The sequence below is a fragment of the Opisthorchis viverrini genome (assembly GCF_000715545.1).
Source record: "Opisthorchis viverrini unplaced genomic scaffold opera_v5_292, whole genome shotgun sequence".
In the NCBI taxonomy this organism is placed as follows: Eukaryota; Metazoa; Platyhelminthes; class Trematoda; order Opisthorchiida; family Opisthorchiidae; genus Opisthorchis; species Opisthorchis viverrini.
Window position 1 is genome coordinate 328,800 of NW_008751945.1, and position 26,193 is coordinate 354,992.

At 47.1% G+C, this 26,193-nt stretch overlaps 1 protein-coding gene across 1 annotated transcript in view; it reads right to left on the reverse strand.

Annotated features, from left to right (window-relative positions):
- The window catches only part of T265_09579 (hypothetical protein), a gene marked incomplete at both ends in the record, with an annotated part of 115,598 nt that overhangs the window by 58,821 nt on the left and 30,584 nt on the right, over positions 1-26,193 (reverse strand). Inside the window, 17 exons of the mRNA XM_009175688.1 lie at positions 1,943-2,306; positions 3,625-3,754; positions 3,978-4,447; positions 4,541-4,914; positions 5,475-5,690; positions 5,999-6,154; positions 6,861-7,096; positions 8,151-9,141; positions 9,536-9,678; positions 10,223-10,331; positions 14,559-15,118; positions 15,319-15,549; positions 16,803-17,310; positions 19,978-20,241; positions 22,480-22,830; positions 23,418-23,881; positions 24,974-25,324. Of these exons, the coding sequence (XP_009173952.1) occupies positions 1,943-2,306; positions 3,625-3,754; positions 3,978-4,447; positions 4,541-4,914; positions 5,475-5,690; positions 5,999-6,154; positions 6,861-7,096; positions 8,151-9,141; positions 9,536-9,678; positions 10,223-10,331; positions 14,559-15,118; positions 15,319-15,549; positions 16,803-17,310; positions 19,978-20,241; positions 22,480-22,830; positions 23,418-23,881; positions 24,974-25,324 (5,918 nt within the window). The remainder of the gene's footprint in view (positions 1-1,942; positions 2,307-3,624; positions 3,755-3,977; positions 4,448-4,540; positions 4,915-5,474; positions 5,691-5,998; positions 6,155-6,860; positions 7,097-8,150; positions 9,142-9,535; positions 9,679-10,222; positions 10,332-14,558; positions 15,119-15,318; positions 15,550-16,802; positions 17,311-19,977; positions 20,242-22,479; positions 22,831-23,417; positions 23,882-24,973; positions 25,325-26,193) is intronic.

Here is a 26,193-nt window from a genome sequence, read left to right on the forward strand (position 1 = left end):
AGCGCCCCCCACAAAACACAGATATATATATATATATATATATATATATATTACATTAAACGACTCTAAATCACTTGGCTCACCCTAAACAAACACTTATATCGCTCAGTCAACGGTACGGACAAGGAGATTGGGTGCATTCCCGAAAGAGATTTGAACCAACCCTGGGTTGTGTCATGTTTGAACCCATCTTTGGAGGCCTGCAGTGTAACCGTGGCACTTTTTGATTGGGATCCCTAGGACACACCAAAAAGGGTCCACTGAATGACTCAATCGACTATTCCAATAAAGCTTACAGATCGTTTAGGTGAGTACTAGCCAACAGGTGAACAATCTGTGGGTGCTGCGCCCTTTCAACGCGCAGCTGTCGTGCAACGCGAAGGAAGCCTAGACAGGAGTAGTCGAGATGTCAAGGTTCGAACCAGGGACCTTGTGACCAGTAAGCTCAAGGTCACTACACTACACGGATGTCGTCCGCCAAGTTACAGTTGGCGGTCTACCAAAAAAGAAATCGCTCAGCTCTAGTGCCCTTTCAGTGTCCAACTGCCACCCGAAGGAAGCACGCGGGCTGAGTGAGATACTGCTAGCGTGCCCAGGCCTAGACAGGCAGAGGTCGGGTTCGAACCGCAGATCTACCGGTAAGTAAATTCGCGCTCTGACTACTGAGCCATCTCGCTTCCCGGTCAACCAAGGTCGTGTGCACTCTGCCAAAATCAGTATGGTAGTAGTATGGGGATACTTGGCAAATTTTAATTGAGGTTCCGTCTTATCAGTAAGGCATGCTTCTCAAGAAATCTCATGTGAATATTCAGTAATCTAGCTAAGGACCGTATGATACAGTAGCGTCTTACTGTCCCGTGTCCCATTAACTGTGTCCGAGGTGCGGCCACCTAGAGTGCTTGTGGTAGGCTAGTATTAAACTCCTCTTCGTCTCCGATTACCCCAGTTTTCACCAGGCAAGGAAGCCCCATTTTTTCTTGTCTGATATCGTCGTCGATGATGGTCGTCTCACCAGATGACTCTGGTGAGAGACAGAGCTAGGCAATGAGACGAGCGTGGCCTCAAGGTAGAAAGAATAAACTGAAGCTATGACAGAAACACGAGAATTCGAAAATACACGTTGTGTGTTTAGATGAGATTGGAGCTCGAGATGGCTCGGTGGTTGGGGTGCGGAATTACTCGTTGAAAAGTCCACGGACCGAATCCACTCCTGGCATCTCGATGGCTCCTGTCTAGGCTAGGGCAACCTGGCACTATCTCAGCCCTCGTTCTTCCTTCAGGCAGCTAGGCACTGGTGTTATGGCTGAACGATACGGTTGGAGTAGGCAGCTGGTGAGGTATCTGATCAGACTTCGTACTAAACTGTCGTACGAGGATGTCACTGAGTTGCATATGCACACCAGTGTGAGCGTTTGTGGCGAATAGACGGAACAGTCTCGTTGCAGCGGATAAATGCAATTTATCGTCTGAAAAAGATTGTGGCGACAGGTAGGGTAAATCAGTACGGTGCATGACAGTCACATTTATCATCGAACGAGGAAATTGTATTCGGGATTTCAGACGCTCAGAAGCTATGACTAACCAGGCTTCAAGAAGAAGACGAGATAATGAAAATCTGATGGCTAAGCAGACCTTGGTGAGCGAGCAATCACGAAAACTGACTTGTGAGCTGGTACGTGCCCGGACGGACAGCGTGTTAGATTGTGGATTACAGCAGTTAAAGAGGATTGACTCAGTAAGACAGTGAAACTAGCCAGGATATCTAGTTCTATGAGCTCGTCAGGGATCGCACGGATGAAGATGATGTCAACTGCATTGGTGGCGAAACGAAACTGAGCTCGGCGAACACATGCAAGCGTCTGTCTGGTGATGATGATGGTGATGATGATGATGATGGACAAGATAATGGGTGCTGAAAAGATCATCGATAACTAACACGAACCTCTTCCGTTGAGGTCACGTGCTCGAAGAAATCAGCTGGTAATGGTCCAACCGAGGGAGATTCAACAAGACGTCTGCGAAGGGCTTTATTCGGTTTCTTTGGAACTGGAAAAGTCAACAGAGCCTTTGGGAGGTCCGCGGTAGCCAGGTCCCAAATTCCACCTTGTTCGAGACCAAAGTTCAGGATACCACCCGTGGACAAAGCAGCACGATCCTTTGAACAAAGGCATTCTAGGCGGTTGTGGAGGCCAGACAACAGCTCTGGTGAACACATGCTTGGTTGCCACCAAAACTGTCCAGGGTATGTGGATAGCGGTGAGGATGTTTCGGGATAGACGGCAGATTCCGTGTTGTAAACCACCGACCTAGAAAACGATGGAAAAGAATGAATTTGGTGGGTTGGACTGGAACTGAACGGGGATTTGAACGGGATTACAACATAGGGGTATACACAAAAGACCAAGGGGATTGCCATTCCTTTACGAAGCCATTTTCCCGCTGGCGAGATGGACCAAGTGATTAGAGCACGAATTTACTGACCGGAAGGTCTGTGGTTCGAACCCGACCTCTACCACTCGACTTTCCCTTTCTAAGCTTGAGCGACCTGGCAGCATCCCAGCCCTCGTGTCTCCTTCGTGTGGCATGGCAGCTAGGCACTGAAAGGGTTCTACAGCTGGACGACCCGGCTGACTTGTGGGACGAATGGGTCAACCCAATGATGGGCTGAACTCCATTTCTTCAAGCGATAGGATTGTGCAAGATGTTGAAGGACAGAATATCATTCAAAGAACGGTCAACTGACACTGCACACACACACAAACGGAGCTCTGCTGGGCTACCGAAAACCGGTCTCAGCTCACCACCTTGTTTCTCAACTACCTATCTAGGTGTCCACCCCGTTTCCTCCTACTTTTATAGGTTACAGCCGGATACTGAGCGGGAAACTACAAACCTAGTGGACTTAAACGTTATCATGCGCTCAAATTCGTTGTTCTTACAATATTTTAGCGTGATCCAATGTCGGAAACCGCCAACCTGTCTCTCTCAGCCGTACACCTTCCGGTGCCCAGCTGCCATGCTACCCGAAAGAAGCACGAGGGCTGGGATACTGCCAGGTTGCCCAAGCCTAGAAAGGGGAAATCGAGAGGCATAGGTCGGGTTCGAACCACGGACCTTCTGGTCAGTAAATTCGCGCTCTACCATCTCGCCAACCTGTAAGATTTGTCAGCGATTTTGAGTTCTCCATTTCCGTAGTCAGCGATCGACGTCAAGCAGTTGTTTGCAAAGGGGGCTGCAACTGGGTATCGAGCCTGCCCATACCATCAGGGCTTAAGCGCGTCAGAACCCAACACCACCGCACACCGGTGGCTTCCCGTTACTAGTTTGTATTGGTCGCTGGATTGTAAAATGTAGGTTCACATCGCCCTTGTTTAGACAACCCGTCTGTCCTGACACAACTGCTCTGTTGTTATTAGGACTCATCAGTAATGTATATCCTTGGCCGAGCCGGGGTCCGATGCGAGCCTGTTACCACTACTCCACCAGCGCAAGCTGAACACAACTGAATCACACGTCTAAACGGGAGAATGTGTTCACGTTTGAGTCAATCTTTGAAACACGGACGACACATTCGTCAAATCGACTGGCCACGAACTGAAAGGTTCACCTGACAGAGGGACTCACCTGGGTCGCGTGGAATGAGCAAGGAGACGACCGTCGGCGGTCAGGAGAAAAGTTATCGTCCGACCAGCCAGATTTTGTTTTCCAGGCCAGTATACAGAACACGAATCGAGAAGGGACGTCTGGATAGGAGCTAAGAACGAAATGGGAAAAAATCAAACACCGGTTCTATCCTTGTCTTCGTATCTTCTCTAGCCGTGATTAGGTTAAAATACACAGAAGTCGGGCACGTCCAACTGAAAGAGTGACAGGTAAACAGTAGAGCTGGACAGTTGTCTGGCTCAAAGTTACACAACACATCAATAAAAATTGCAAGACAACGTGAAAAACGAGCAGTCTGATACAAGCAGACATACCCACGGACGCGGTAAGTTCTTCGCCAACACGCTGTGCAGCATCCGCGGTGGTTGTTGGTGTAGTTGACTCGGACTGTCTCTTGGAGCGTCCCGATCGCGAGGAGCCTAGCGTTGTTTTTGAAGTCGGAAGTTGAAGCGGTTGAACCCAAATCTGATCGGGCTCTACAGCCAAAAGCACTGGTTTGTGGGGCAGTGTGTTTGTCACACAAGCAGCCGCGGAGCCTTTGGAGTTCGCGTTGCTTACATTGGATAACGAGACCGCGCTTATCAATCCCGGGTGTCCGCCCATAACTTCACTCCACCGTGTTATGGGGCCGATGGCCGGTAAAACGGAAGGCCCGGTCATTCGATTGTTAGGTTCGGCGGAGAAGGGCTGGCTTGGCAAGTCAGATGGATTGATTGCACCACGTGCAGCAAACAGGAGCGAGGTGACAGAGCTCTCCGCGGAAAGAAGTCCGAATGGAGAGGAGCTGGAAATAAGAAGGATGAAGTGGATTATTTCTTGACGAACATCAAAAGCAAGCAGGCGCCCGACCGGAGTGAGCTAATTTCAAGAAGCCTACCTGGATAGAGAATGCGTGGGATGATTGTCACGTGGACCAGTGGCTAACAGAAAAGAGTAGGTGATCTTCAGTTGCGTTGTAGATGCGGTTGAGAGTGAATTATCATCACTGACTGCTGGCAAATGGATCGCACTGGCCACCGAGTGTCCAGATTGGTAGGCATGCAGCAACAATCCAAGAGAAGCCACATAGTGTAGTGAGACTCCACCGCCACCAAGAACACCGGTATTGGGGTTGCGTTGTAAACCAGGTGGAGCAGGGTCCTCATCGTCATCGCTATCCACAGCACGTAGTGTTAGTACTTCAGGACTCCAGTCTAGCCATTCGGCAAGGTAGAACGGGTCAGTTGATGACATACAGTCTGGACCAAGTTGCTGATTAGTGGAAAAGGGCAGCAAAGGCGGGACAAGGAGGAATGTGAATTAGGTAAGCAGAGCCAAGAGAGTATTGTACCTAATGGGATTTTTTGGGTTATCATAATTGAGTAGTGAAAGATTTTCAACTTCAGTGACATAGGAGGAGAAATCTCAGTGCTAAGTGCGATCAAATTTGGTTCACTAGTGAGTAAGGAAGTTAAAATGGCCGTTGCTATACGATTTCGTGGAAACCAGTGGCACTCCTGAAATTGCGAAGCACTATAAAACGCTTCGCACGGGTGGAATGTGGGTCCAAGAAGCAGCCAGAAAAAGAAGACCGAATGGATAAACCAGCCGAAGAACCCCCAAAAGTACAATCGACTGATTGTGTTTTTGAGACAACCTTTCTTCGTGGAGTGGTGAGAAAAATATGACCATTGTCTGGGATAAATCAGTGGTTGGAGCGCGAATTCGCCGACCAGAAGATCCGTGGTTCGAACCCGACCCCTGCCAAGTAACAACTTCCAAACCAAATCGTGCGGACGCAAATAACTTGTAACAGATGATGAGAGGGTTACCTGGTATAAAAGCGATCCCATTTTCTTGGCCATAACGACAAGATGAACACCCCATTCTTGCGGATACGGTTCACTATTGGTTGATGTGGTTGACGGAGCACTTGTGCAAGCTGGCCCTTTGTACGGCAGACGGACGAAGGTGGCGTCACAAAAGGATCCCTCCACGGGCTTGAAGTGATACTTTGGTTCTTTGGGGCTTTGAAAGATATCGAAAATCTGGAAAAATGGAAGAGTGGGGGCGTGTTTGTTAGTTATGGCTGGGCAGTCAATTCCAGCTACACGCTCGACAACTTAATGTTGAAAATGGCGTAGAAAGTTTGCCGAATCACGGGAAGTTCACTCGACATGGTTGGTGCCATCGATGGCAAGCATAGGTTCTGCTACGTTTGTGATCGGTTGGAACTGGAAAGTAGCTAGACAGCGGCGTGGTCGGGATTCAAGAACCACTAAATCTGCCCAAACCAACGAGAGCAGGTGAAAGCATCAGGACCAACATAGAAAGAATTACGACAAAATATCCTCACCTGAACAGAGCCGGAGGTTAGTAAAGCCAAAAGGCTGAGCGAATCCGGAAGCCAGACAGCTTTGATCAGCTGTTCGCCTCTGTCCTCACGTTTGGGGCTGATCGATATGCGTCCGGTGATCTGTCCGGTTGATGAGATGCCCAGAACAAAACATTCCTGTGGAATGGAAAGGATGAGATCACGTGAATGAACTCTTTTCGCCTTATTCGTCATTCAATCAGCTGATGGGACTGAGCCTACTGCTTTTTTGTGTCATTGTTTACCTTCGGAAACCGGTAGGATAGATTGCAGGCAATCAATCAACTAGAAGAGGTTTGGTGTCAACTTTTTTCGACTCGACTGACAGTAACGTATTGCAGAAACCGAACTAGGGGGGGGGGGCGTAACAGCATATACCGTGTGAACGAAGTGGACAGACTGTATTTGTCACGACTTTGTACCGACCCAATAAGAGGAAACGTTTACAATGTGTTAGGCGAAAATCCACACGGGTCGCTGTTTACCGCTCGCAGTCAGATGCTGCTACGGCCGAGAAGTCCATCCCACGCAAGATTGGCCAAGAATTTGGGACGCTTGCCGGTCCGGCATCAAGGTGAGATCTGATTGGTCGAAAGTCTGGACCCAACAACCAATTATGACCCAGTGTTAGCCGAATACCGGTTGCCAATGGCGCATGCAGGAAGCGTCAGAATTTCCAGAAAGTTGTTTACGCTGGCGCTATAGATATGAAGCACTGCACCTGGGGCACATTTGGTGGTTGTTTTGACGTGAACACTAGCTTGGGAGGCTCACACCGAGATCTAAGCTGAGAAAAATACCGTTACTACACAATGATAATGTTGCACACTGGGAAAAAACCTACCCATGCTCCGCATACAGCAAACTGCGCCTGACTAACAGGATTCACTGCAATAGAAAGAACGTCAAAACTGACGGAAGCGACCGAAGCGCGTTGGAGCTCGGAAAACGGTATGGAGAATGGCTGGAAAGGTGCGGTCAGTTCGCTCGAACCCGAACTGATGGCAGAAAGTAACTCCCAAGCGGACTGTCCAACGGACGGTGTACCATCGGTGGTGGCCGGTCGGATGCGACGCAGATCTTCATGGAGATGGTAATGTCGAGAGAAAAAAACGAAAATTGCAATCAGGACAATATACCCGCTTAATAGTTATAACAAATTTCAGAGGGAGCCCTTCTGCTTTCCGTTTTTGGATGAGCGTGAAAACACCTACCAGTACGTAGCCAAAAGCTGCATGATCTCTTTTTCATACAGTATCGATAAATGCATCCACAGTAAAGTTACTAGCTGGGAGGTCGTGGGTTCGATTCCCCCTCGGAGATTGGTGGGATGCTTATAATCTTTAAAAAGCTTAAAACAGCTGTACAGTGCCTTCCAATACTAACCGGTTTCAAGACGAAACTTTGATTAAAATTGCATTTACGTTAACAATCAACACCTAGTGTATTCAATACAGGAAGTGGGAATAGTCCGAAGGTGCTCAGAAGCCTGCCACAAATTCCTTAATTCAGCGGATTAGTACGACTGCACGCTAGTATTATTCGGTCTGCATTGGGTTGCGATTTTTTTTAAAAAAAACATCGAATCAAGTGGGTTACCAGTCAAAAAATCTCAGTGTGCAAATGAGATTTCGCCTCTACGTAGGCTGCGTGAAGGATGATAGGGTTCGTGAACTGTTAGTGCAATTTTCGATACGAACAAGGTCGAATATAATCCATAAAATGGACGTTCATGATGACGAAGATGGCTAAATAGTTAACGCGCGGATTTACTGACCACGAGGTTCGAACCCGACCTCTGCCTCTTGAGTTCCTCTGTCTAGGTTTGGGCAACCAAGCAGCATCCCAGGCTTCGTGATTTCTTCGGGTAGCATCGCAGTTAGGCACCGAAAGGGTGTTACAGCTGAGCGTTTTTTTTCATGAGAGGTTACTAAACTTTCAACCTCTCAAATCCGCCTGCTGACAATCGCCAGATCTAGTTCCCGGATAACGCAAACTGAGCGATCAGCACCGACACAGTACTGGAATCCGGTGAACGAGCGTAAACTTCGCGAGGTGGGTGACCAACATCTGGGCAGAACACAGTATCACGACATAGTATAGAAATGGTTAAACTCGGCTGGGAAGAACGTACCTTTTAAGTTTTCAGGCTGATACAGGCTTCCTTCGCAGGGGGCTAACGAAAGAGAAGAACGGTCTAGCCGACCGTGCCGAGTACGAAGTAGCGCAGTAACCAAACGTAATTTTGCCAGTTCAAGCATCCCATTATCTTGGTAACGAGCTAATTGGCACAGGATGTGATCCAATTTGTAGATGTTGAGCATACGTCCACCTTGAGCTACATCTGACAGCGCCGGGGTTGTTGTGCTGGCGGCTTCTGGGCGAGGTGCATTTAGTGTTAGTTCGGGGCCCGTCACGAGCAGGAAGTGCGAATAGACATTTTTGGTAGGCTGAAAGACGCGAAGGACCGACATAATTGCCCCGCTACTTTTTGTCGCCGTGGACGGAGTTTGAGGGGTTCCAGGAGTCGGTGCACTCAGATTCCGGTGGGCCAACAAATCCATCACAGACTGAGTCGAATTGGACGGAAACAACAGTCGAATAGCCTCTTGACTGGTTCCGTTTCCGAGGCTAAGGAAAGACAACATGTTGGGATTAGGTGAACTGGAGTTATCGTCCGAATTTGCCAGTAGATTAACCAAAGTTTGGAGCAGGATGGACGGATTTGAAGATGGCGTAACTTCGGAGGACTGGGTCCCACCCCGGGGAGATAGCACAGAAAGTTCGGTCGCGGGTGCGAACGATGAAGGTGCTGTTGGTGGTGGTGGTGCGCTAGAGGGCTCTTGTGTGGTAAACTGTACTTCAGCGGGCGGTTCCGATGATGCTGAAACTAGTAGCCTAGGCGACTCAGCGGACGTTTTCCGGAGGGATTTCGAGTGAGGTGTCATCCGAGGGGTGGCTGGAATGAGGGGAGAGCGGCTGGAGAGGCCTAAGAGATCAAGAGCATGAAGATTGAAGTCGAATGCAAACGAGCTACCGGTCACAGGATGAAGAAGCACACGACCAACAGAAAGGACCCGGAGCCAGATATCCTTGTGGGCGTCGGACATGTTGGGAATCGGAGCCTAAACAATGGAGGGCAGAAAATGAGAGCCATTTCTGTTGTCAGTGAATACGAAGAAAGCGTGACATTTAAAACTGGTGGATCATATTGGTTTGTTTTCCGTTTTACACCGAGACCACTGATACTCAAAAATGCTAGCAGTACTGAAAGTGGACCAGGGTGCGTGCCTGACGCAATCAAACAACTGGTTACCAGGAACTGGGCTTCGTTCAATGGTGACTGGACTTCGGTTGTGACCGAAGACCGGTTCTCTCCCAAGGAAAAGGGTCCATTCTAATCTGGATGTTAGAACCAGTAACACCAGGTGCGTAGAGAGAGCTGGTCTTTCTCCCGAGTGGAAACATCACGTCGGGAAAATCCGCAAGCAAGAAGGTCAAGCAAACACACTGTCTTACCGAGATCTCGTGACACAACCGAACTACTGGAGAAGCCTCTCGTCGACAAGAAAGTAGGCGCCGTAGGGCTCGTCGCCGTTCCTCTTGCGGTGTAGCTGAACCAGATATCGAAGTAGCCAGTTGGTCAACGAGGCTTGCGGAACCTGGAACGAAAATCGACCTGAATCATGGCACCAATTTACAATGGACAGAAAAAAGAACCAAATGAGTGCCAAGGAAACCCGTGATTTTTCACGTCATAGAACCTTACAGTTCCTTGAATTATTGATTGACCACAGCTGCAGGATAGCGATGGTACGTTGGGTGTAGAAAAAAGTTCACTGGGCCAAAGAGGCTGATTTAACATCGAAGCACTACGGAGAACATGGCATGAAATGACCGTTTTTTTACCGGAAGGCTTGACCAGGAATGTGGGATTTTGGTAACCATGGCGAAAGAAAATGGTTATCAGGTCAGGTTCATCAGAAATCAGAGTAACAGAGCACAAAAGTACTCCCGTCCGCCGCCTCACCAAGGTGACAACGCGAAGTCAGTGGGAATAGAACGCCTTCACTCGACCGTGGAGCGTGCGTCTCCAGCATACGGCAAGTTAAAATAGGAGATACCAAATAGGAAGTAGTGTAAAAGATACCATCTTCAAAGGATAAAGCTTTAAAGAGTTGTGAGGGGGTAGGGGTTGGGACTTACCTTCCTGTGGACCACACAAAAAGAGTTTAGTGGCATGAGGCACCAGACGAGAAGTCGATAGAAGAATTATCAAATTCGTCCGGCATTTTTCGGCTGGGTCGGTATCGATCTGGTGGAGGGTAAAAACGGGATTGGTGGAGAAATGTGCGCGTCAATATAGCATCAAAATTGAGCTAGACTGGAGCGTATCTGAGGCATAGTGTCATTCCTCCTCTTTCGGCCGTAGCACCCTTCCTGTGCCTAACTGCCATGCCACTCGAAGGAAGCACGAGGGCTGGGATACTGCCAGGTTGCCCAAGCCTAGACGAGGGAAGTCGAGAGGCAGAGGTTCATGCATTTCAAGTCCCTGAATGAAGCTGAAGTTACCAAGAGCCGATCAATGAATGGCTTTGTGACGAACGAAGCAAGGTACACAAGATGGGAAGCAACGAAAGGGTAACCTGGTACAACTTTCTTACGTTTCGTGGAGTTTCCTAGTCCTGTTAAGATGAATCGATTCGGTCACGACTACAAGTGTTAAACCACCTCGCGTAAATCGCTTAAATCCTTGGAGTTTCGCCTTTCAGCCGCGAACAGAATTTCTCGGACCGAACAAACTTAAGATTCTCCCACCGAAACTCTCCTCGCATTGTATCAAGTTCTGTAAAACTCATTTTTTCCACCATCAAATCCCGCGATGCGTAAACAAAGTGGATGTTGGGGGCGTAACATCGACGAAGTTGTTACCGTTTAAGGGAGCACCCAACGGTTTTTGACGAATGGTGTCGTTCGCAAAGCCTACTCTGGGCGTAGCATGCTTCGGAAATATCGTCTTCGAGTATGATGAATAGGTGCACATTGTCTAAGCGAAGTTTAGCAAAGTGGGGTAGCAAAGAGTGGCATCAACGCCGCCACAGGTGTCTACAGCTTCCTAGGTGAACGAAGCTGCCGCTAAGTTCTACAATGCCGTTATCCAGGGTGAGAGCAGGCACAGGTTTATGTCAATTCTGCAGTAAAATGGTCGCTCAGCTGTAGCACCCCTTCGGTGCCTAACTGCCATGCCGCCCGAAGGTTGCACGAGAGCTGAGCCACTGCCAGGTTCCCCAAGCCTAGACAGGGGAAATCGAGAGGCATAGGTCGGGCTCGAACCACGGACCTTCCGGTCAGTAAATTCGCGCTGTAACCACTTGGGCCATCTCGTTCTGTAGTAGAATGTTGAATTTTGTGGGCGAGGAGCACAGACTGTACCACGCCATCACGGCTGAACATGACTTAACGGAGCTTGAACCTTCTGAGAGGTAAAAGTAATCAAAACAGTTTTGTCTGTGATCGTTAAACTTGTCTCCTAATGGTAGTTCTACACATTGGCTCTTCAATGCACCGTCAACAGACAAGAAATTAAGGCGGAATAGGGATGATGGGCAACCTTGTCACACCGGGTTGAAGACGAGAGAGAAAACTGGCCGCATACCCTACCGAGGTTTGTCAGCATCACGCCTTCTAGTTAAATCCCAACACTAAACCGGCATTCCAATGAAACTTTCAATCGATCGAATTGAAAGGTGCTCCGACATCCCTGAACACAGCGACTCTAGGACTACAATGTGCCTAAATGTTGTAACACGTGAAGAATGGCGGATATTCGATCAATATATATATAAATACAACTAGTCTGCCTGTTCCCAGTGTTTGCCAGATGATTTGTTAACAACAACTTAGATGCAATCGAAAGCATACATGATTCACATTATTGCTGTACAAATTACGGAGGAGGGGGGCTTCTCAAAAGACAATCTTGTCTTGCTTAATTGCGCTGGGAGGTGGTTATCTGGGGCCAGTGCTTTGTAGCGAGGGATCTACGCTAAGGAGATGCATAAATTGTGAGGACCGCCGGTTGGTGTGTAAATGTCCAACTTCAGCAGACGATTGGCTAATCTGTGCCCAAAGGTGCTCTGCTCATCGGTGGTCTGTCGCTAACACCCAAACTGTGGCGCGAATGGGATGGAGCAAGTTTCCAGACGGCAATGAATTTCATTCCCAAATCGTGTTCCGATCACCAAGCTACATGACCAGGCTACAATGTTGCTCCTGGTCTGTTGTAGTAGTTGGTTAGGAAAGAGATCCACTCGTGAGGCATGATGCTAGTTTGTGTCAGTCTTGTGCAAACAGCTCGTGGACAGTACCAACACACGTGTTCCACTGTAAAAGGTAGTCTTTCCACCCACACTCTCTGTCACACTCATTCAGGCAGTCTGAATGGAAACCGACATCGATTAGCATACATATCTTGCAAAGTGTTCAACCAGGAGCGGTGGGGATCACCCGGTCCCCATCCTGGAATCGAAAGTCGCACCGACAGCATCCAAACCTTTCGTAATTTCCTTTATAACCTCCTGTCGGGTACAAGGTTGGCCAGTCTAAATTAGGCACGAAAACAGCACTCTCTTCGGCAAAAGATGATTTGGCATGGGCAATACATGGCCAAACCAACGCCGCTTCTAGTGATAGACTCATTCTTCAATGAAAGTACCCGATGCACTACCGAAAATAGGCTTTCTAACTGCCTCGTGGCGGATTCGCCGACACCAACCCAAACAAGCCATGGTTCGGAAACAAAGATTGTCGTACACTGAAGGCGTCTCAGTTCCAGTTTCGCTGTTTGAATAGGCCAATTATGGCAGCCATACAAAAAAACAGCCCGCACTGTAGCTTGAGACACGTCCCATGAGATTCGGGGTCACACCACTTTGACGCCATAGGTGTGTCAAATTGGCAAATGCAACATGGGTCTTGTAGATTCGTGCATCGACCTCATTTGTCACGCTACAATCAGAACTGCTACAACTTAAAGGATACGTAAAACGCTCCACAACTTGGAATGTCTCTCCCTGGATTGTAAGTGGCGTGTTCAGTAACCCTACACCAACGAGTATGACCTTACACTTTGTGGGTGCAAGGTACACGCCAAAGAACGGGATGACTTTGGTCAGTCCACCCAAAAACACCTGCACGTTCCCCTCCTCTTCGAGGACGACAACGAAGTCCTCTGCATATTGCAGATCGACAAGAATTTCGTCAGCAGCTATCAAAACCGCGTGTTCGGATAGCTACTGACGAAAACCTTGTCGATGGTCGAAATAGAGACGTTACGAGGTTCATGGTTGTACACAGGGTACAATACTGTCAGGGTGATGGCATCTAGACCGGCCCTCACCCAATGTCTTTGGCTCAAAAATCTGACTGCTAGGCATCCGACTGGTGTGGACATATCACCACAATAATACAGGTGTTTTTTAACAAACAGGTTGCCGTGCATACTCCAACTCCCAACCTGGAGGACCAGTACACTGCGTTCGTCAGCCGACCGACCTAGAACGGGCAATGTTTTGCGTGTCAAAGTGACCCCCCTTCGGACCCCAGAATGGTTCAGTCGACCATAGAGGTAGACACACCGCTACATGACGATAAACTGGAAGTCACACTTTTTCCCTGAGGTTCACGGTTGATTCATAATGAGACGCCCAGACAAAGCAATGAGGAAAGCATCCTGTCACAGTCCGATACTTGGTCAGCACGTATTACAAAACGTTTGGATGTTGTCGGTGCTACTCGCCTTCCAGGATGGGGACTGCGTGACCCTCAATGTGCCTGGTTGGAAGCGCTGCAAGGTATGGCTGCCAACCGATGTCAATGGCGTTTTTGTTGTCAGTTTCTATTCAGATTGCCTGAATGAGTGTCTGGAGGTGTGAGCACCTCAGAATGATTGTAATGAGCTAGCATTAAGTTCCTTTCCCGTCCACCTTTATCCTTTCTCCACAACAAGGCTTTCAAATAAATCAGGGTTGTACGGCAGTAAAGCATCGGTGTTGAACACTGATGTCATGCTGTCGATGATGATGATGATAAAGTATTATGAGCTTTCCGAATCGATGATGTGGGAACAAAACGATGTCGTACAACAACCAAAGTATGGTTATCACTGATCGTGAAATCGTTGCAGCAACCCAAAAACGGTACTAGTCCTACAGGTTGGTCCACTGAGACGCGGTGGAGCGCTAAAGAGTACAAGATCACATGAGAAAGACAGCAGTAAAATTCAGACGCAAGAGATAGAAGGCAAATTAACAATGACAGAATTGACCAATCACAAGAAGCGAAATTCACGTGATGCTGTTTGTCAGGCTTGTACGTCCGGAATTAGCCTATCAGAGTGAAATTAGTAAACAGTCACGTTCTAACGAGAACCTACGCACCACAGTCAGAAAAAAACTAATTGCACGTGAATAGGGACAGTCTGGTAGTGCGATCATTTCCATTATTAATAAAATCGAACGTGTAGACATCACACATGATCTACCTGCAAACGAATATGTTCGATCAGCGTTGCCACATCTGGCACCAAAGACAGTGTGTCCAACTGACTTCCAACGTCCAGTGAGTCAAAGGAGTAATGAGACTGCTCTTTAGCAGGACGACGCTCCAACGAGTAGTCCACTTCAAACGTCGTTCGTAAGAACTCCCGCAGCCGTAGACACCGGAGGCGACGTTGTCGATGGCCAATACAGGGCACAATAGGTTCCGTGTTACGAATGAGGATGTGCGAGGAATCGGCGGTGTTTGGTCGTTTCTGAGGCGTTTTGGTCCCTTTCGACAGGGGTTTCGGGGGTTTTGTTGAATCCACCGTGATGGATCCGCCAGCAACATGGTCGGTACTCACGTCAGAGGTGGTCAAGCGATACCTAACAGCACCAGTGCGTCGAAGCGTGCTCCCATGTGAATCGGAAGCCATACCTGAACGCCGCGGAGAACGCAGTCGGATAAGATACGATGGCTGGGTAGTGGCAGTGGCCTCTGTAGTCTGATCAGCAGGGGTCACGGTAGCACCTGGGGTGATGGTGATCAGAGCTGGTTGGGTTCCTTGAAACAAAAAACAGAAGCGGATGGCACAGAAGAATGAGAAAGAAATTCAGAGGTGACCAGGACCAAGAAATCTGGATAGCTTGGATAATTTTCAGTTGCGCGATCATACCCTCCATAGAAAGAAGAACAAATGCGTACCATTCCATCGCCATACACTTCTCACCACCATATAAGGAAAGTAAGTGAGCACAACTCACCGGTATCCTCGGTTTGTCCATTGCTCGTGCGGGATATTGCCGTGGTTGTACGTTTGGACGGGTGCTTTGGCTTTTGCAAGTCCTCTGAAAGCTTTCTCCTCCCACCAGATGGTTCGGCGTCTGAGTAATCTTCACTCTGAGTGTGAGCAGCCAGTGTTTCTTCTGAGTCACCGAACAACGATCTGAGACGATGGCGCATTGAACGAGGTTGAGTCGAGTCCGGATAACCATCTGAGACGAGGAGGATTACAGGACATGAGACAAGGGGAATGGTTGGAAACGCTAGTACAGTATAGTAGTATAGCAGTGGTATATAGTATAGTGTAGTATGGTATAGTATAATATAGTATATAGTATAGTATAATATGGTATAGTATAGTATATAGTAGTAGTAGTATAATATAGCATAGTATGTAGTATCGTATAGTATGGTATAGTATATAGTATGGTATACTATGGTATATAGTATAGTATAGATAGGCTGAGAAAGCCGAGAGTGAGAAGACAATGGACTAACTTACCTGCAAACCACGGAGCATAGTGTAGTATAGTGTAGTATGGTATAGTATATAGTATAGTATAGTATATAGTATGGTATACTATGGTATACAGTATAGTATAGTATATAGTAGTAGTAGTATAATATAGCATAGTATGTAGTATCGTATAGTATGGTATACTATGGTATACAGTATAGTATAGTATATAGTAGTAGTAGTATAATATAGCATAGTATGTAGTATCGTATAGTATGGTATACTATGGTATACAGTATAGTATAGTATATAGTAGTAGTAGTATAATATAGCATAGTATGTAGTATCGTATAGTATGGTATACTATGGTATACAGTATAGTATAGTATATAGTAGTAGTAGTATAATATAGCATAGTATGTAGTATCGTATAGTATGGTATACTATGGTATACAGTATAGTATAGTATATAGTAGTAGTAGTATAATATAGCATAGTATGTAGTATCGTATAGTATGGTATACTATGGTATACAGTATAGTATAGTATATAGTAGTAGTAGTATAATATAGCATAGTATGTAGTATCGTATAGTATGGTATACTATGGTATACAGTATAGTATAGTATATAGTAGTAGTAGTATAATATAGCATAGTATGTAGTATCGTATAGTATGGTATACTATGGTATACAGTATAGTATAGTATATAGTAGTAGTAGTATAATATAGCATAGTATGTAGTATCGTATAGTATGGTATACTATGGTATACAGTATAGTATAGTATATAGTAGTAGTAGTATAATATAGCATAGTATGTAGTATCGTATAGTATGGTATACTATGGTATACAGTATAGTATAGTATATAGTAGTAGTAGTATAATATAGCATAGTATGTAGTATCGTATAGTATGGTATACTATGGTATACAGTATAGTATAGTATATAGTATAGTATAGATAGGCTGAGAAAGCCGAGAGTGAGAAGACAATGGACTAACTTACCTGCAAACCACGGAGCATAGAAACCAAGCGACTCGGAATCCACAAAGTCGGACAAGGCGTTCGGACGGAAGCGACCACAAAACGTGTACAGGTTACGAGATTGAATTCGGCAAGTTAAAGCCTTGCAACGATGAGCCGGTTCCTTGATCGCTCCACAATCACAGAAAAATGTGCTCGACTTGGCGTAGGACAAATCGTGTCCTGCGTGGCACACCTGAGCACAAACCGAACAAACACCCTCAGAGTACTCAAGCTTGCAGGTGTGACAGTGATACCAGTGTTGATCGATATAAGTTTGTTGGGTGCCCGTGTACGAACACACGTGGTCATTGCGAATCGGACCAAGTAGGTTGAAAAGCCTGTTCGACCAAGCAGTAGATTCTTCATCGGGTAGGTCGCTTTCCGCGTCAGACAGTTCGTCCAGCAAATCTCCATGTTCGGAGCCCGAAGTTGCATGGCAAGCAGTATCATCGCATAATGTGCGTCCCGCCCACGACGCCGGACGTTTCTGAGACCAGAGGAGATGCAGTAAAGTTTCAGATAGGTTCACACAAGTACCGCATATAGCAAGTTAGAGCAACGCAATAGGCGGGTGAGTAGACCCCAGATAAGCTTGAAGTGCCTTGGTCTAAGACGTGATAGAAGGGGCAATTGTATACATAGCTTATCGGTTCAACACGAAGGTCAAAGAAATCATGAAAACGAGGTGTGTTTGACCTTAAATAACGACTTTCTGGAAGCCCAAACAGCTAGATTCTAATAAGAGGACGTATCGAAAAATCGCTCGGAGCAGATTCGTTGAGTCTGGAATAAAACCTGGACAGCAAGTGTGTTACACAAAAACCCTAATGCTAAGGCCAAGACGATCCCCAAACTCAACAGTGCAACGGTGATACTACTAATGGAATTGGTATGCGAGTAGTATGTTTTCTCGTAAATCCGCTTTGCTCCTGTTGAAAAGCGAGATCTATTAAGGAATTTGTACCATTTGCTTGGGTTTGACCAACAGTCAATGAATATCCAGGAAAGTTCAGGAAGACAAGTTCAAGTAGAAGTTGGATATCCAGTTTTTGTAAACAAGATGCATATGAGAGTTTTCCTTCCAATAGTCTGTAACTGTTCAGTTGGCATTTTGTAATAAATAACTCCGCAGCGAAGGCCTTCTTTCTTTCACCAATACTGGGTTCAAATTCAAACCCTACACACTGATTGCGCATTGGTCACACCTGTACGGCGCCTCGAGAAGTTGCAATCGGAGAAGGGATAAAGTTAGCCCTACCATTTGTAAAGTTTCCGACAGCGAGAAGAACGTAAACCGTTTGTTCTACCGTGAATCATTAGCTGCGGCCAAAAGTTATGGAGTCGAACTCCATAGCCCGCTGTACGGAGGCCAGCCATCCCTAATAACCGAACATCACATTATTTGGACGGATGTGTCACGTGCAGGACACGGACCAAACGAAGGCATGCCTTGATTGGTCAGAATGCCAGCCAATCCGAGTCGAGCATCTTCGACTCGACCCTTCTCAGCCCCCTCACAGATCCTGGCACGACCTTGTGGAACACTCTGTGACTACCCTATAAATACAGATGTAATAGTGTTCCTCTGTCTCCATAAAGGGCTGTGTAGAGCTACCGTGACTTTTGATATACCATAGTGGGCGGAGCAGGAAGCCAAGGGACTGATACAGAGTTGCACTACCATCCAGCAAGACACAACACCCGGATCGCTATAAGTTCAGAGTACACACAGAAGGGTGATACGACAGTACCGAAGCATCAAGGTTGAACAACGATGTGCTGTCGAACACGATGACGCATAAAGACTGACAAAGAGATTCACGCAGCACCCACCCAAGAGGTATTTACGGTGTGGAAAAATTGCCACACAGGAAGCGTTTGCTGGGTCTATAAATGACCGTTTTACCCTCCAAAGTTGACGATAAACGATATGTTTGATAGCTACCGGCTCGTTGGCCGATGGTTGCACGGACCAGTAGTTCACGATCGTCTCCACTCTTTTGAAGTAGTGTGTTGAGATAGAATTCAATGTTTATGACTTGCCCAGCTGCGAAAAACAAGCCCATTAGCATACCTCAAAGGTTTCAGAGCCCTCCATCATGATTTTTAAGTGGCATTTATCGACTGGCCCGTTTCGTCCCGACTGGATTTGGACTGTTAGTACCCAAAGTTCATTAAACCCGTTTCCTAAGTGGATTTCACTTATACGTAGGATAGATCGATCGGTGAGCTTCTTTAAAACTAAACATGGTGTCCTCAGTCGGGAGCGCAGCGGTTAGGCTGCCTAGAGTGCCTGAGTCAGTGTTTATTTCTAATCCAAGTCGTTCAGCTGTAGCTGTCATGTCACCAGAAGGAAGCACGAGGGCCGGGATACTGGCAAGTTGCCCGAGCCTAGACAGGGGAAGTCGAGAGGCAGAGGTAGGGTTCGAACCACAGACATTCCGGTCGGTAAATTCGCGCTCTAACCACCTATTATCTCGCCCCTTCTAATCCCAAGACAAAACGCGAACTGGTTGTCAAGATGGGAGTGGGCTGGCAATTCCTGGACACCCAGATTGGATGGGAAAGAGCTGTGGTGTACTCAATGCTGCTGAGTCCCAGAAATTATGAAACAGCCGTACAATGCTTCTGGACCTTTCAGCAAGAACTGACATTGCCTTTGACATTCGAAGCGGAAAAAGTGAAACTCGTTTGCGCTGTGCACAATGTCTGGCCAAATCCTTGTGTCACCTCAAAATCAGCCAGGCGTGGTACACGGGATCTATTCGAAGGCGTTTAATCACCTGGGGGTGAGATAGCCCAAGTGGTTAGAGCGAGAACTTACTGACCGGAAGGTCCGTGGTTCGGACCCGACCTATGCCTCTCGACTTCCCCTGTCTAGGCTTGGGCAAACTGGCGGTATCCCAGCCCTCGTGCAACCTTCGGGTGGCATAGCAGTTAGGCACCGAAAGGGTGCTACAGCTGAAGGATTTTTTTCACCTGAGTAGGAGGGACCATATCACAATGTTATCTACAAAAAAAACGAAAAATTCCTATTTATGCTTTCCGATAAAAAGGAAATATTTAAGCAGTACCGAAGAAGAACGCGTATCTAATTCCAACACCGCATGTTTGGCTTGTACAAACTACTGAACAAACAGCTCGCCAAACCTACCCTCTGTGGTCGACGACTGACTTGGGGAATGGGAAACGAGAAGAGCTTGCTGCACAAATGGGTGAAAGAACGAAAGGTTTGTTGTGTGTCTTCATCGGTATTGATCATCAGGGGATCGACTGAGTCCAGTATGGTTTCCCAGTAGGCCAGATTTGGTAGACCACCTCCATCGTCACGTTTGTTAACGGTAAAGGACGGGTCGAGTACACAGTTAATCAGGCAGCCATAATCGTAGATACCACGAAGTGATGAGCTGAATATGGTCTGGGCAAAGAAAAAAGAGAACACACAAAAGTAGGAACGGCGTGTCAAATAGAATAAACGATCAAATCGTAAAAGAGACTTAATGAACTATGCGATGAGTGAGATGGCTCGGAGGTTATAGCGCGAATCCACTGACCGGAAGGTCCGTGGTTCGAGCCCGATCTCTGCCTCTCGACTTTCCCTGTCTAGGGTTGGGCAGCCTGGCAGTATCCCAGCCCTCGTGTTCCTTTTGGGTAGCATGGCACCGAAAGGGTGTTACAGCTGGACGATTATTATATTCTTATTTATTAGATCCGCGATGTTGCAGAATGCAGGTATAACGGTGGATACTACTGACGGGGGCATGCGAGTAGTATGTTTTCTCGTAAATCCGCTTCGCGTCTCTTGAAAAGTGAAATCTATTACGCAAATTGTGGAGTCGCATTTGCTGCATTTGAGCAACACTCAGTGAATATCCAGGAAAGTTCAGAAAGATGGATATTCAGTTTCTGTAAACAAGATGCATAAGAGAGTTTTGCTTCCCTGTCCAATAGTCTGTAACTGTTCACTTGGCGTTTTCTAAGAAATAAATTCGCAGCGAAGGTCTTCTCCGCTTCACAGGAAGCTCGGGTGCGATGCTTGGCCTGTAACTGTTCACTTGGTGTTTTCTAAAAAATAAATTCGCAGCGGAGGTCTTCTCCGTTTCACAGGAAGCTCGGGTGCGCTGCTTGGTCTGTTTGCCGAGCTTGGCAGTTAAATTGCGAACGTTTCATCACCAATCGAGGTAACATCGTCCGTGCGGGGTTGACTAACGATGTGACCTCGACTGGTGATGAAACGTTTGCAATCCAACTGTCAAGCTCCGCGAACAGACCATCAACCAATAGGATGTCAGTGTTTCACCACACAAAGTAATGTTGCGTTACTTTTGGCTGTTATCTATCTGGTGTGCATCACAACATACTGTATTGTGTTGGACTGCATTTTATTGCGTTGTGTTCCGCGTGAATGAGTGCATTTTTACGTTTCAGGTGTAAATGTATACTTGTCACACCTCAACAGTTCGGATATTCCGAACGTTAGGGCTACAGAGGTTGTACAAGTGATGCTCTGGGACCATGCTGTACTAACATAACTGAATTATGACTAGTATCAGCCCACCATATGTTCGTGTCTAGGGACGTCAGATAAACTTTCCCACTCACGAGACATAACACACTGTTCATATGGTTGCTGAAAACTATTCAAAAGTGCATGACAACTTCCGCCCTTGTTGAGGATTATCAGGTATGTGCAGTGCCCCAATCGGACGGAATTCGATCCTCACACTCGTTTACATCAGGACATGGTTTCAAACGGGAGACTCGGATGAATAAAGCCGAATCACTTGTTCATATCCTACACTCACTGTTTATTCGACTGCTTACTTTTCGCCACTTGACTTGCTGATTGCAAGCCACCAGCTACGCAAGTTGATGACTTTAGAACTGCCCTATCCTATTCACCTCCATTGCTAACCGCATGAGGTATTATCTGCTGTGCGTGAAGGCCATTGGGCGTGGTCTAACGTTACGGGCCAATCTGATACCAGCCTATCATATGAAGGAATACATAAAGAGACGCAGGCCACGATTTGGGGGACACATGTAATGCAACTAACTGACGTTACGATCAGGCTACCGTCCTGCTGATCAAATTGGGTTTCAAAAGGTGTTGTGGGGCAAAACGGAAGTAAGAGTATACCTCATTGCCAAAACACGAAGTTTAATTGAGACCGGACGAACTGGATGCAGACCGTGGTGGATGAGGAGAATGAGTTGACCGACTGTCAGCTGCGAAGACATCGCGAGAGAGAGAAAGGTACTGCTCGAAAGGAAGTGACTACTAAGGGAGGGTGACTTTATTTTAAAAGCCACCCTGTTATGTCATCAATGAGGACATCACGTAGAAGAGGCGAAGTACCGTATTACCGGTGATCCACATGAAATATGCGATCCAGTCACATCTAAATAAGACCATGACGTGGAGTAGGTGTATACAGACGCCCCTACTGCACAACCAAACACAGGTTGACCCTCTTCCCGGCAGGAAACATCCACATCAGGGGCATTTCTGTGTTAACCCCCAGCAAAGTACCACACAAGGGACCCAGGTAGTGAAGATAACTGTTGCATAAAAGCGGTATTGTTGGCAGTGCAGGTGATTTCCGATAAAAGTTGAAATAATGGAAATTGTGATTAACAGCGAACGACCACTCACCAAGAGGTCATGACGATCCGGGTCCAAAAGTCGTACAGATGCCGTTTCACAGCTGTGAAGTGCCTCCGGTGGCTGCTGTAACTGACCGAAAGTGGCAACAAAGGCCTCCGCCCATGCGGACAACATCCCAAGCAGTTTCACATGACCCTGTCCTGTTGGACAACCAATACAAAGGCAACGAAGGGATGATATGAGCCAGGGAAGCGTCACACAACAAGGCCATTTTGTCAACACGGACTGTTCCCCCGTAGGCGGTGGGGTTGTCTGATAGGCTGCAATGGTCTCAGTGGCCAGTTGTAGAACGGGATTACGCCACATGCTGATTGCCTCGGTAAGGATGTGACTGCAGAACTGTGAGAAGCCGTGGGTATAGAGATGATCAAATAGGGCGTTGTGGAAAACAATGTACGAGGGTCTTCTCGAATAGGAAAGACAGGATTCCCTCTGTACAGGGCTCGCCATCGGGCTAATGAACGATTTGCCCAATTAAACAACAAATAAACCACCCTTTGATCTAACTTTTGACAGCCGTGTGCAATTTTTGTTTAGGTGTTCAAGGGTTTCTATCGTAGTTGCGTCAAGCTATGATGCAACTCTCGAACGAAGTTACCTAATGGACAATTCCTTGATCACACTCGTTCCAGGTACGTGCTAAGTCCTTGTTATTCTAAAGAGGGCTTGTGGTCCATCCGCACCGTCCAACGCATAGCCATCTACCCCCTTCACAGATTAACCGTGGACGAAATTGTGACAGCTATGAGCAGTGTACAACAAGTTCAGGCGCCTTTTTTTCAAAACTGATGATGATGCGATTGCAGTTTTGTGTGTCGATTACACAACCTGTAGTCGGTCAGTAATATGATCACAGCAGGAAGTAAAACAACAAGTGATCAAGCTTCGAAGAGAACAACAGAAAAACAGCGGCATCGCGTACTTACACTTTTCCCCAACGACGTATCCTCTGTCCAACTGGTCGTTAGTAGGCGACACAGTCTCTCAAAATACATTGCCAAACGAAACTGAGTTCGTTGTGCAATCCAACGAGCCACGAGAGTTGGATTATAGTCTTTGGCGGATGCATAGAATGCATCTAGAGAACGATCCTGCGAGTCGGATGGACATAGTGCTTGAACGACCACGGATTCCTCCGTATCCAAAGTGTCCAAATCCACGTTTGTCGTCACAATGCCTGATGAGACCAGATCGATTAGCCAGGGGCTGTTCTCGGTGCCACTTTCGGCTGCAGTCTCAACTGAGGGTTCGTGCATGAGACTGGTTAGCCAGTGATGTAAAAGAGAGGTGTTTTTGGAGCCTGAATACCACTCGCCAAACAGACAAGCTCGGCAGGCCTCGGTGGCAAGTTGGACAAACAGATGGCGTGTTTTTGTTGGTGCATTGATAGCTACAATAGAGGGAGGGTGAAAAGCAGTAGACGGGGGTCGAGGGGCACGGTGCGTGGGGTAAAATCATTCTTGTCCGACTAAGTGATGCAACCAAAAGCCTTATTTTTCGACCAGCCTGTCTCATATTTCGGGTTCATATGGTTGCTGTTTTTTTTTGGGTCAGAGCGCATCGTTCCGTGCCAGTTGACAGGTTTATCAATTAACGGTAACAACTGATTTTGAAACCATGCGCCCGGCACTACGGTTTATCACGCAACTCCACGCACCAGCTTGTGAGGGTGCCCATTAGCCGCACGATGCTTTTAGCTGCAAAACCTTTGAGAGTGGAGTGAAACCTTTTGCGCCAAAATGTTGCATTTTGTTGTGTATGTGCTCAAACCAAAAACCACTCTAATCTACATTCATATTTTTGCAGCTTACCAAATTTTAATGTCCTCTGAAGCAATCATACCTCTGACGGAAATGTCTGATGGAATAATTTCCCAGCATCCCTGAGACCCCGAGATGCCTAAATGGGGTTCAAAAGTTTGGACCGGTACTCGGAACTCAATTGCCCGATTGCTTTAGTCCATCAGAGACACGTCATAGCTTTCGAAAATTCCGTTCCATTGTGCGGATACTGAGCGCCGCTTGTTAGCTATAGAAGAAAGGTTCACTGGTTCACTGGCCACAGGCCCATTGTTTTATTGTGAGGCAGTGCTCCGTGTTTCTTATATAAGTATGTAGTGCGTAGAACGCAGTAAGCAGCAGAATATTCAATATGAGTGTAAGGGAACTAATGCTGGACTCGAGTGCCCTAACCGTGATGCCCAGCCCAAACAAAAAAACACCGTGAGGAAAAAGGCAGAAGCTGCAAACAGAGACACCATGATCAATGAGTAAGTCTTCGCAATAAGCTCACTACTCTCCTGCCTGACGCTCCAGAATGTTTCAAGCAAACATGGGCACGATAAGGAGTCTGGAAGTGCTGTAACAAGTTTGGACAGAAATTCAATCGAACATTTTAGAGGTTCACATCTCAGACATGAAAGAGAGCTCGACATAAAGAGGTGGCACTAAGAAAGGGAGAGAAGACTGGAGAACAAACTCACCTCGCAGGAGAATCACACACAACAGCCGGGACAAACCCGACTGATAGGTCAATGCAGCCACGCAGGAACTGACCGGCTTCGTAGCCTGGACGATTTGTACTGACTTAGCGGGCTTCGTAGCGCCAGTCTTTGAATCGATTGACCGCATGGTTCCAAAAAGACGCAACAACGGGAACGTACGTTGTGAGAGTGTGGAACCGACGTTGTTCGAATCGGACATACTTGACTTGTTCCCGTCATCCACGCGCAAGCAACGTCTAACCACTCGCGGACAACCAGTCACCACCTCCAGAAAGCGTATTGCTTCCCGACAGAGATTCGTGAGAACTCGAGACGGTGGTGCGTCCCATTCTGAAAAGGATATAGCGAACAGGGGGCGGTAAACTTACAGCGTTGCTATAAAGTGCAACAGAAAGCAACTTGCTGATGCCCGAAACCGTGGAACAGGACACTGAATAACACAGCAAACTACAAGGAATCTGCCGACAATCCAGTTAAAATATCATTCAATGTCAAGTAAGGTGAGGAAAGCATAATACACATGAGAGTATTGTACTGTTAGTTGTGTATGTCATGGTTGTACGTGGGCTGGGATACTGCCCGAGCACCCACACCTAGACAGGAGGACGATTAGGGTCCTCGAGCAAAGCATCTGGCTCAAAAGCCTAACCGCAAGGTAGCGGTGTTTGGCGGGAAATGCAAGTACATTGTCATTTTTACGGAACACGTCGCCACACATGTTCCAACCTCCAACCTGAAGGGCCAGGAGACTGTGTTCGTCAGATCTCTACCCATGGACCAACCTGGTATGAGAGACTCTGTGAGTGTCGCGCGGACACCCCCCAGTATAACTCAATGGGTCGCCGAGGTACACAAACCGCCACACCACGTTAAGGTACAGTCTCTTCGTGACGGCATAATAGACAGCGTACAGAACAACTTCTGACGACCGGAAGAACATAAAACCAAAACAATGTTTATCAAAAGAGGGACACAAAACTAAAAATAAACTAACACCTCCCCGAGACATGGTACTCTTTCGATTACGATCGGGAATGTGTAAAACAAATTTACCAACAGCCAGAGTGGAAGGCATCATCAACCCCGAGCTATCGTAAACGAGTTGGATGCAAATTTCTGCAGCAAATCATCAGTCTTGTTTCCACTCAAGCATGCATCTCGCCTACGTTCCGTGCCTTTGTACCACAACTACTGGACAG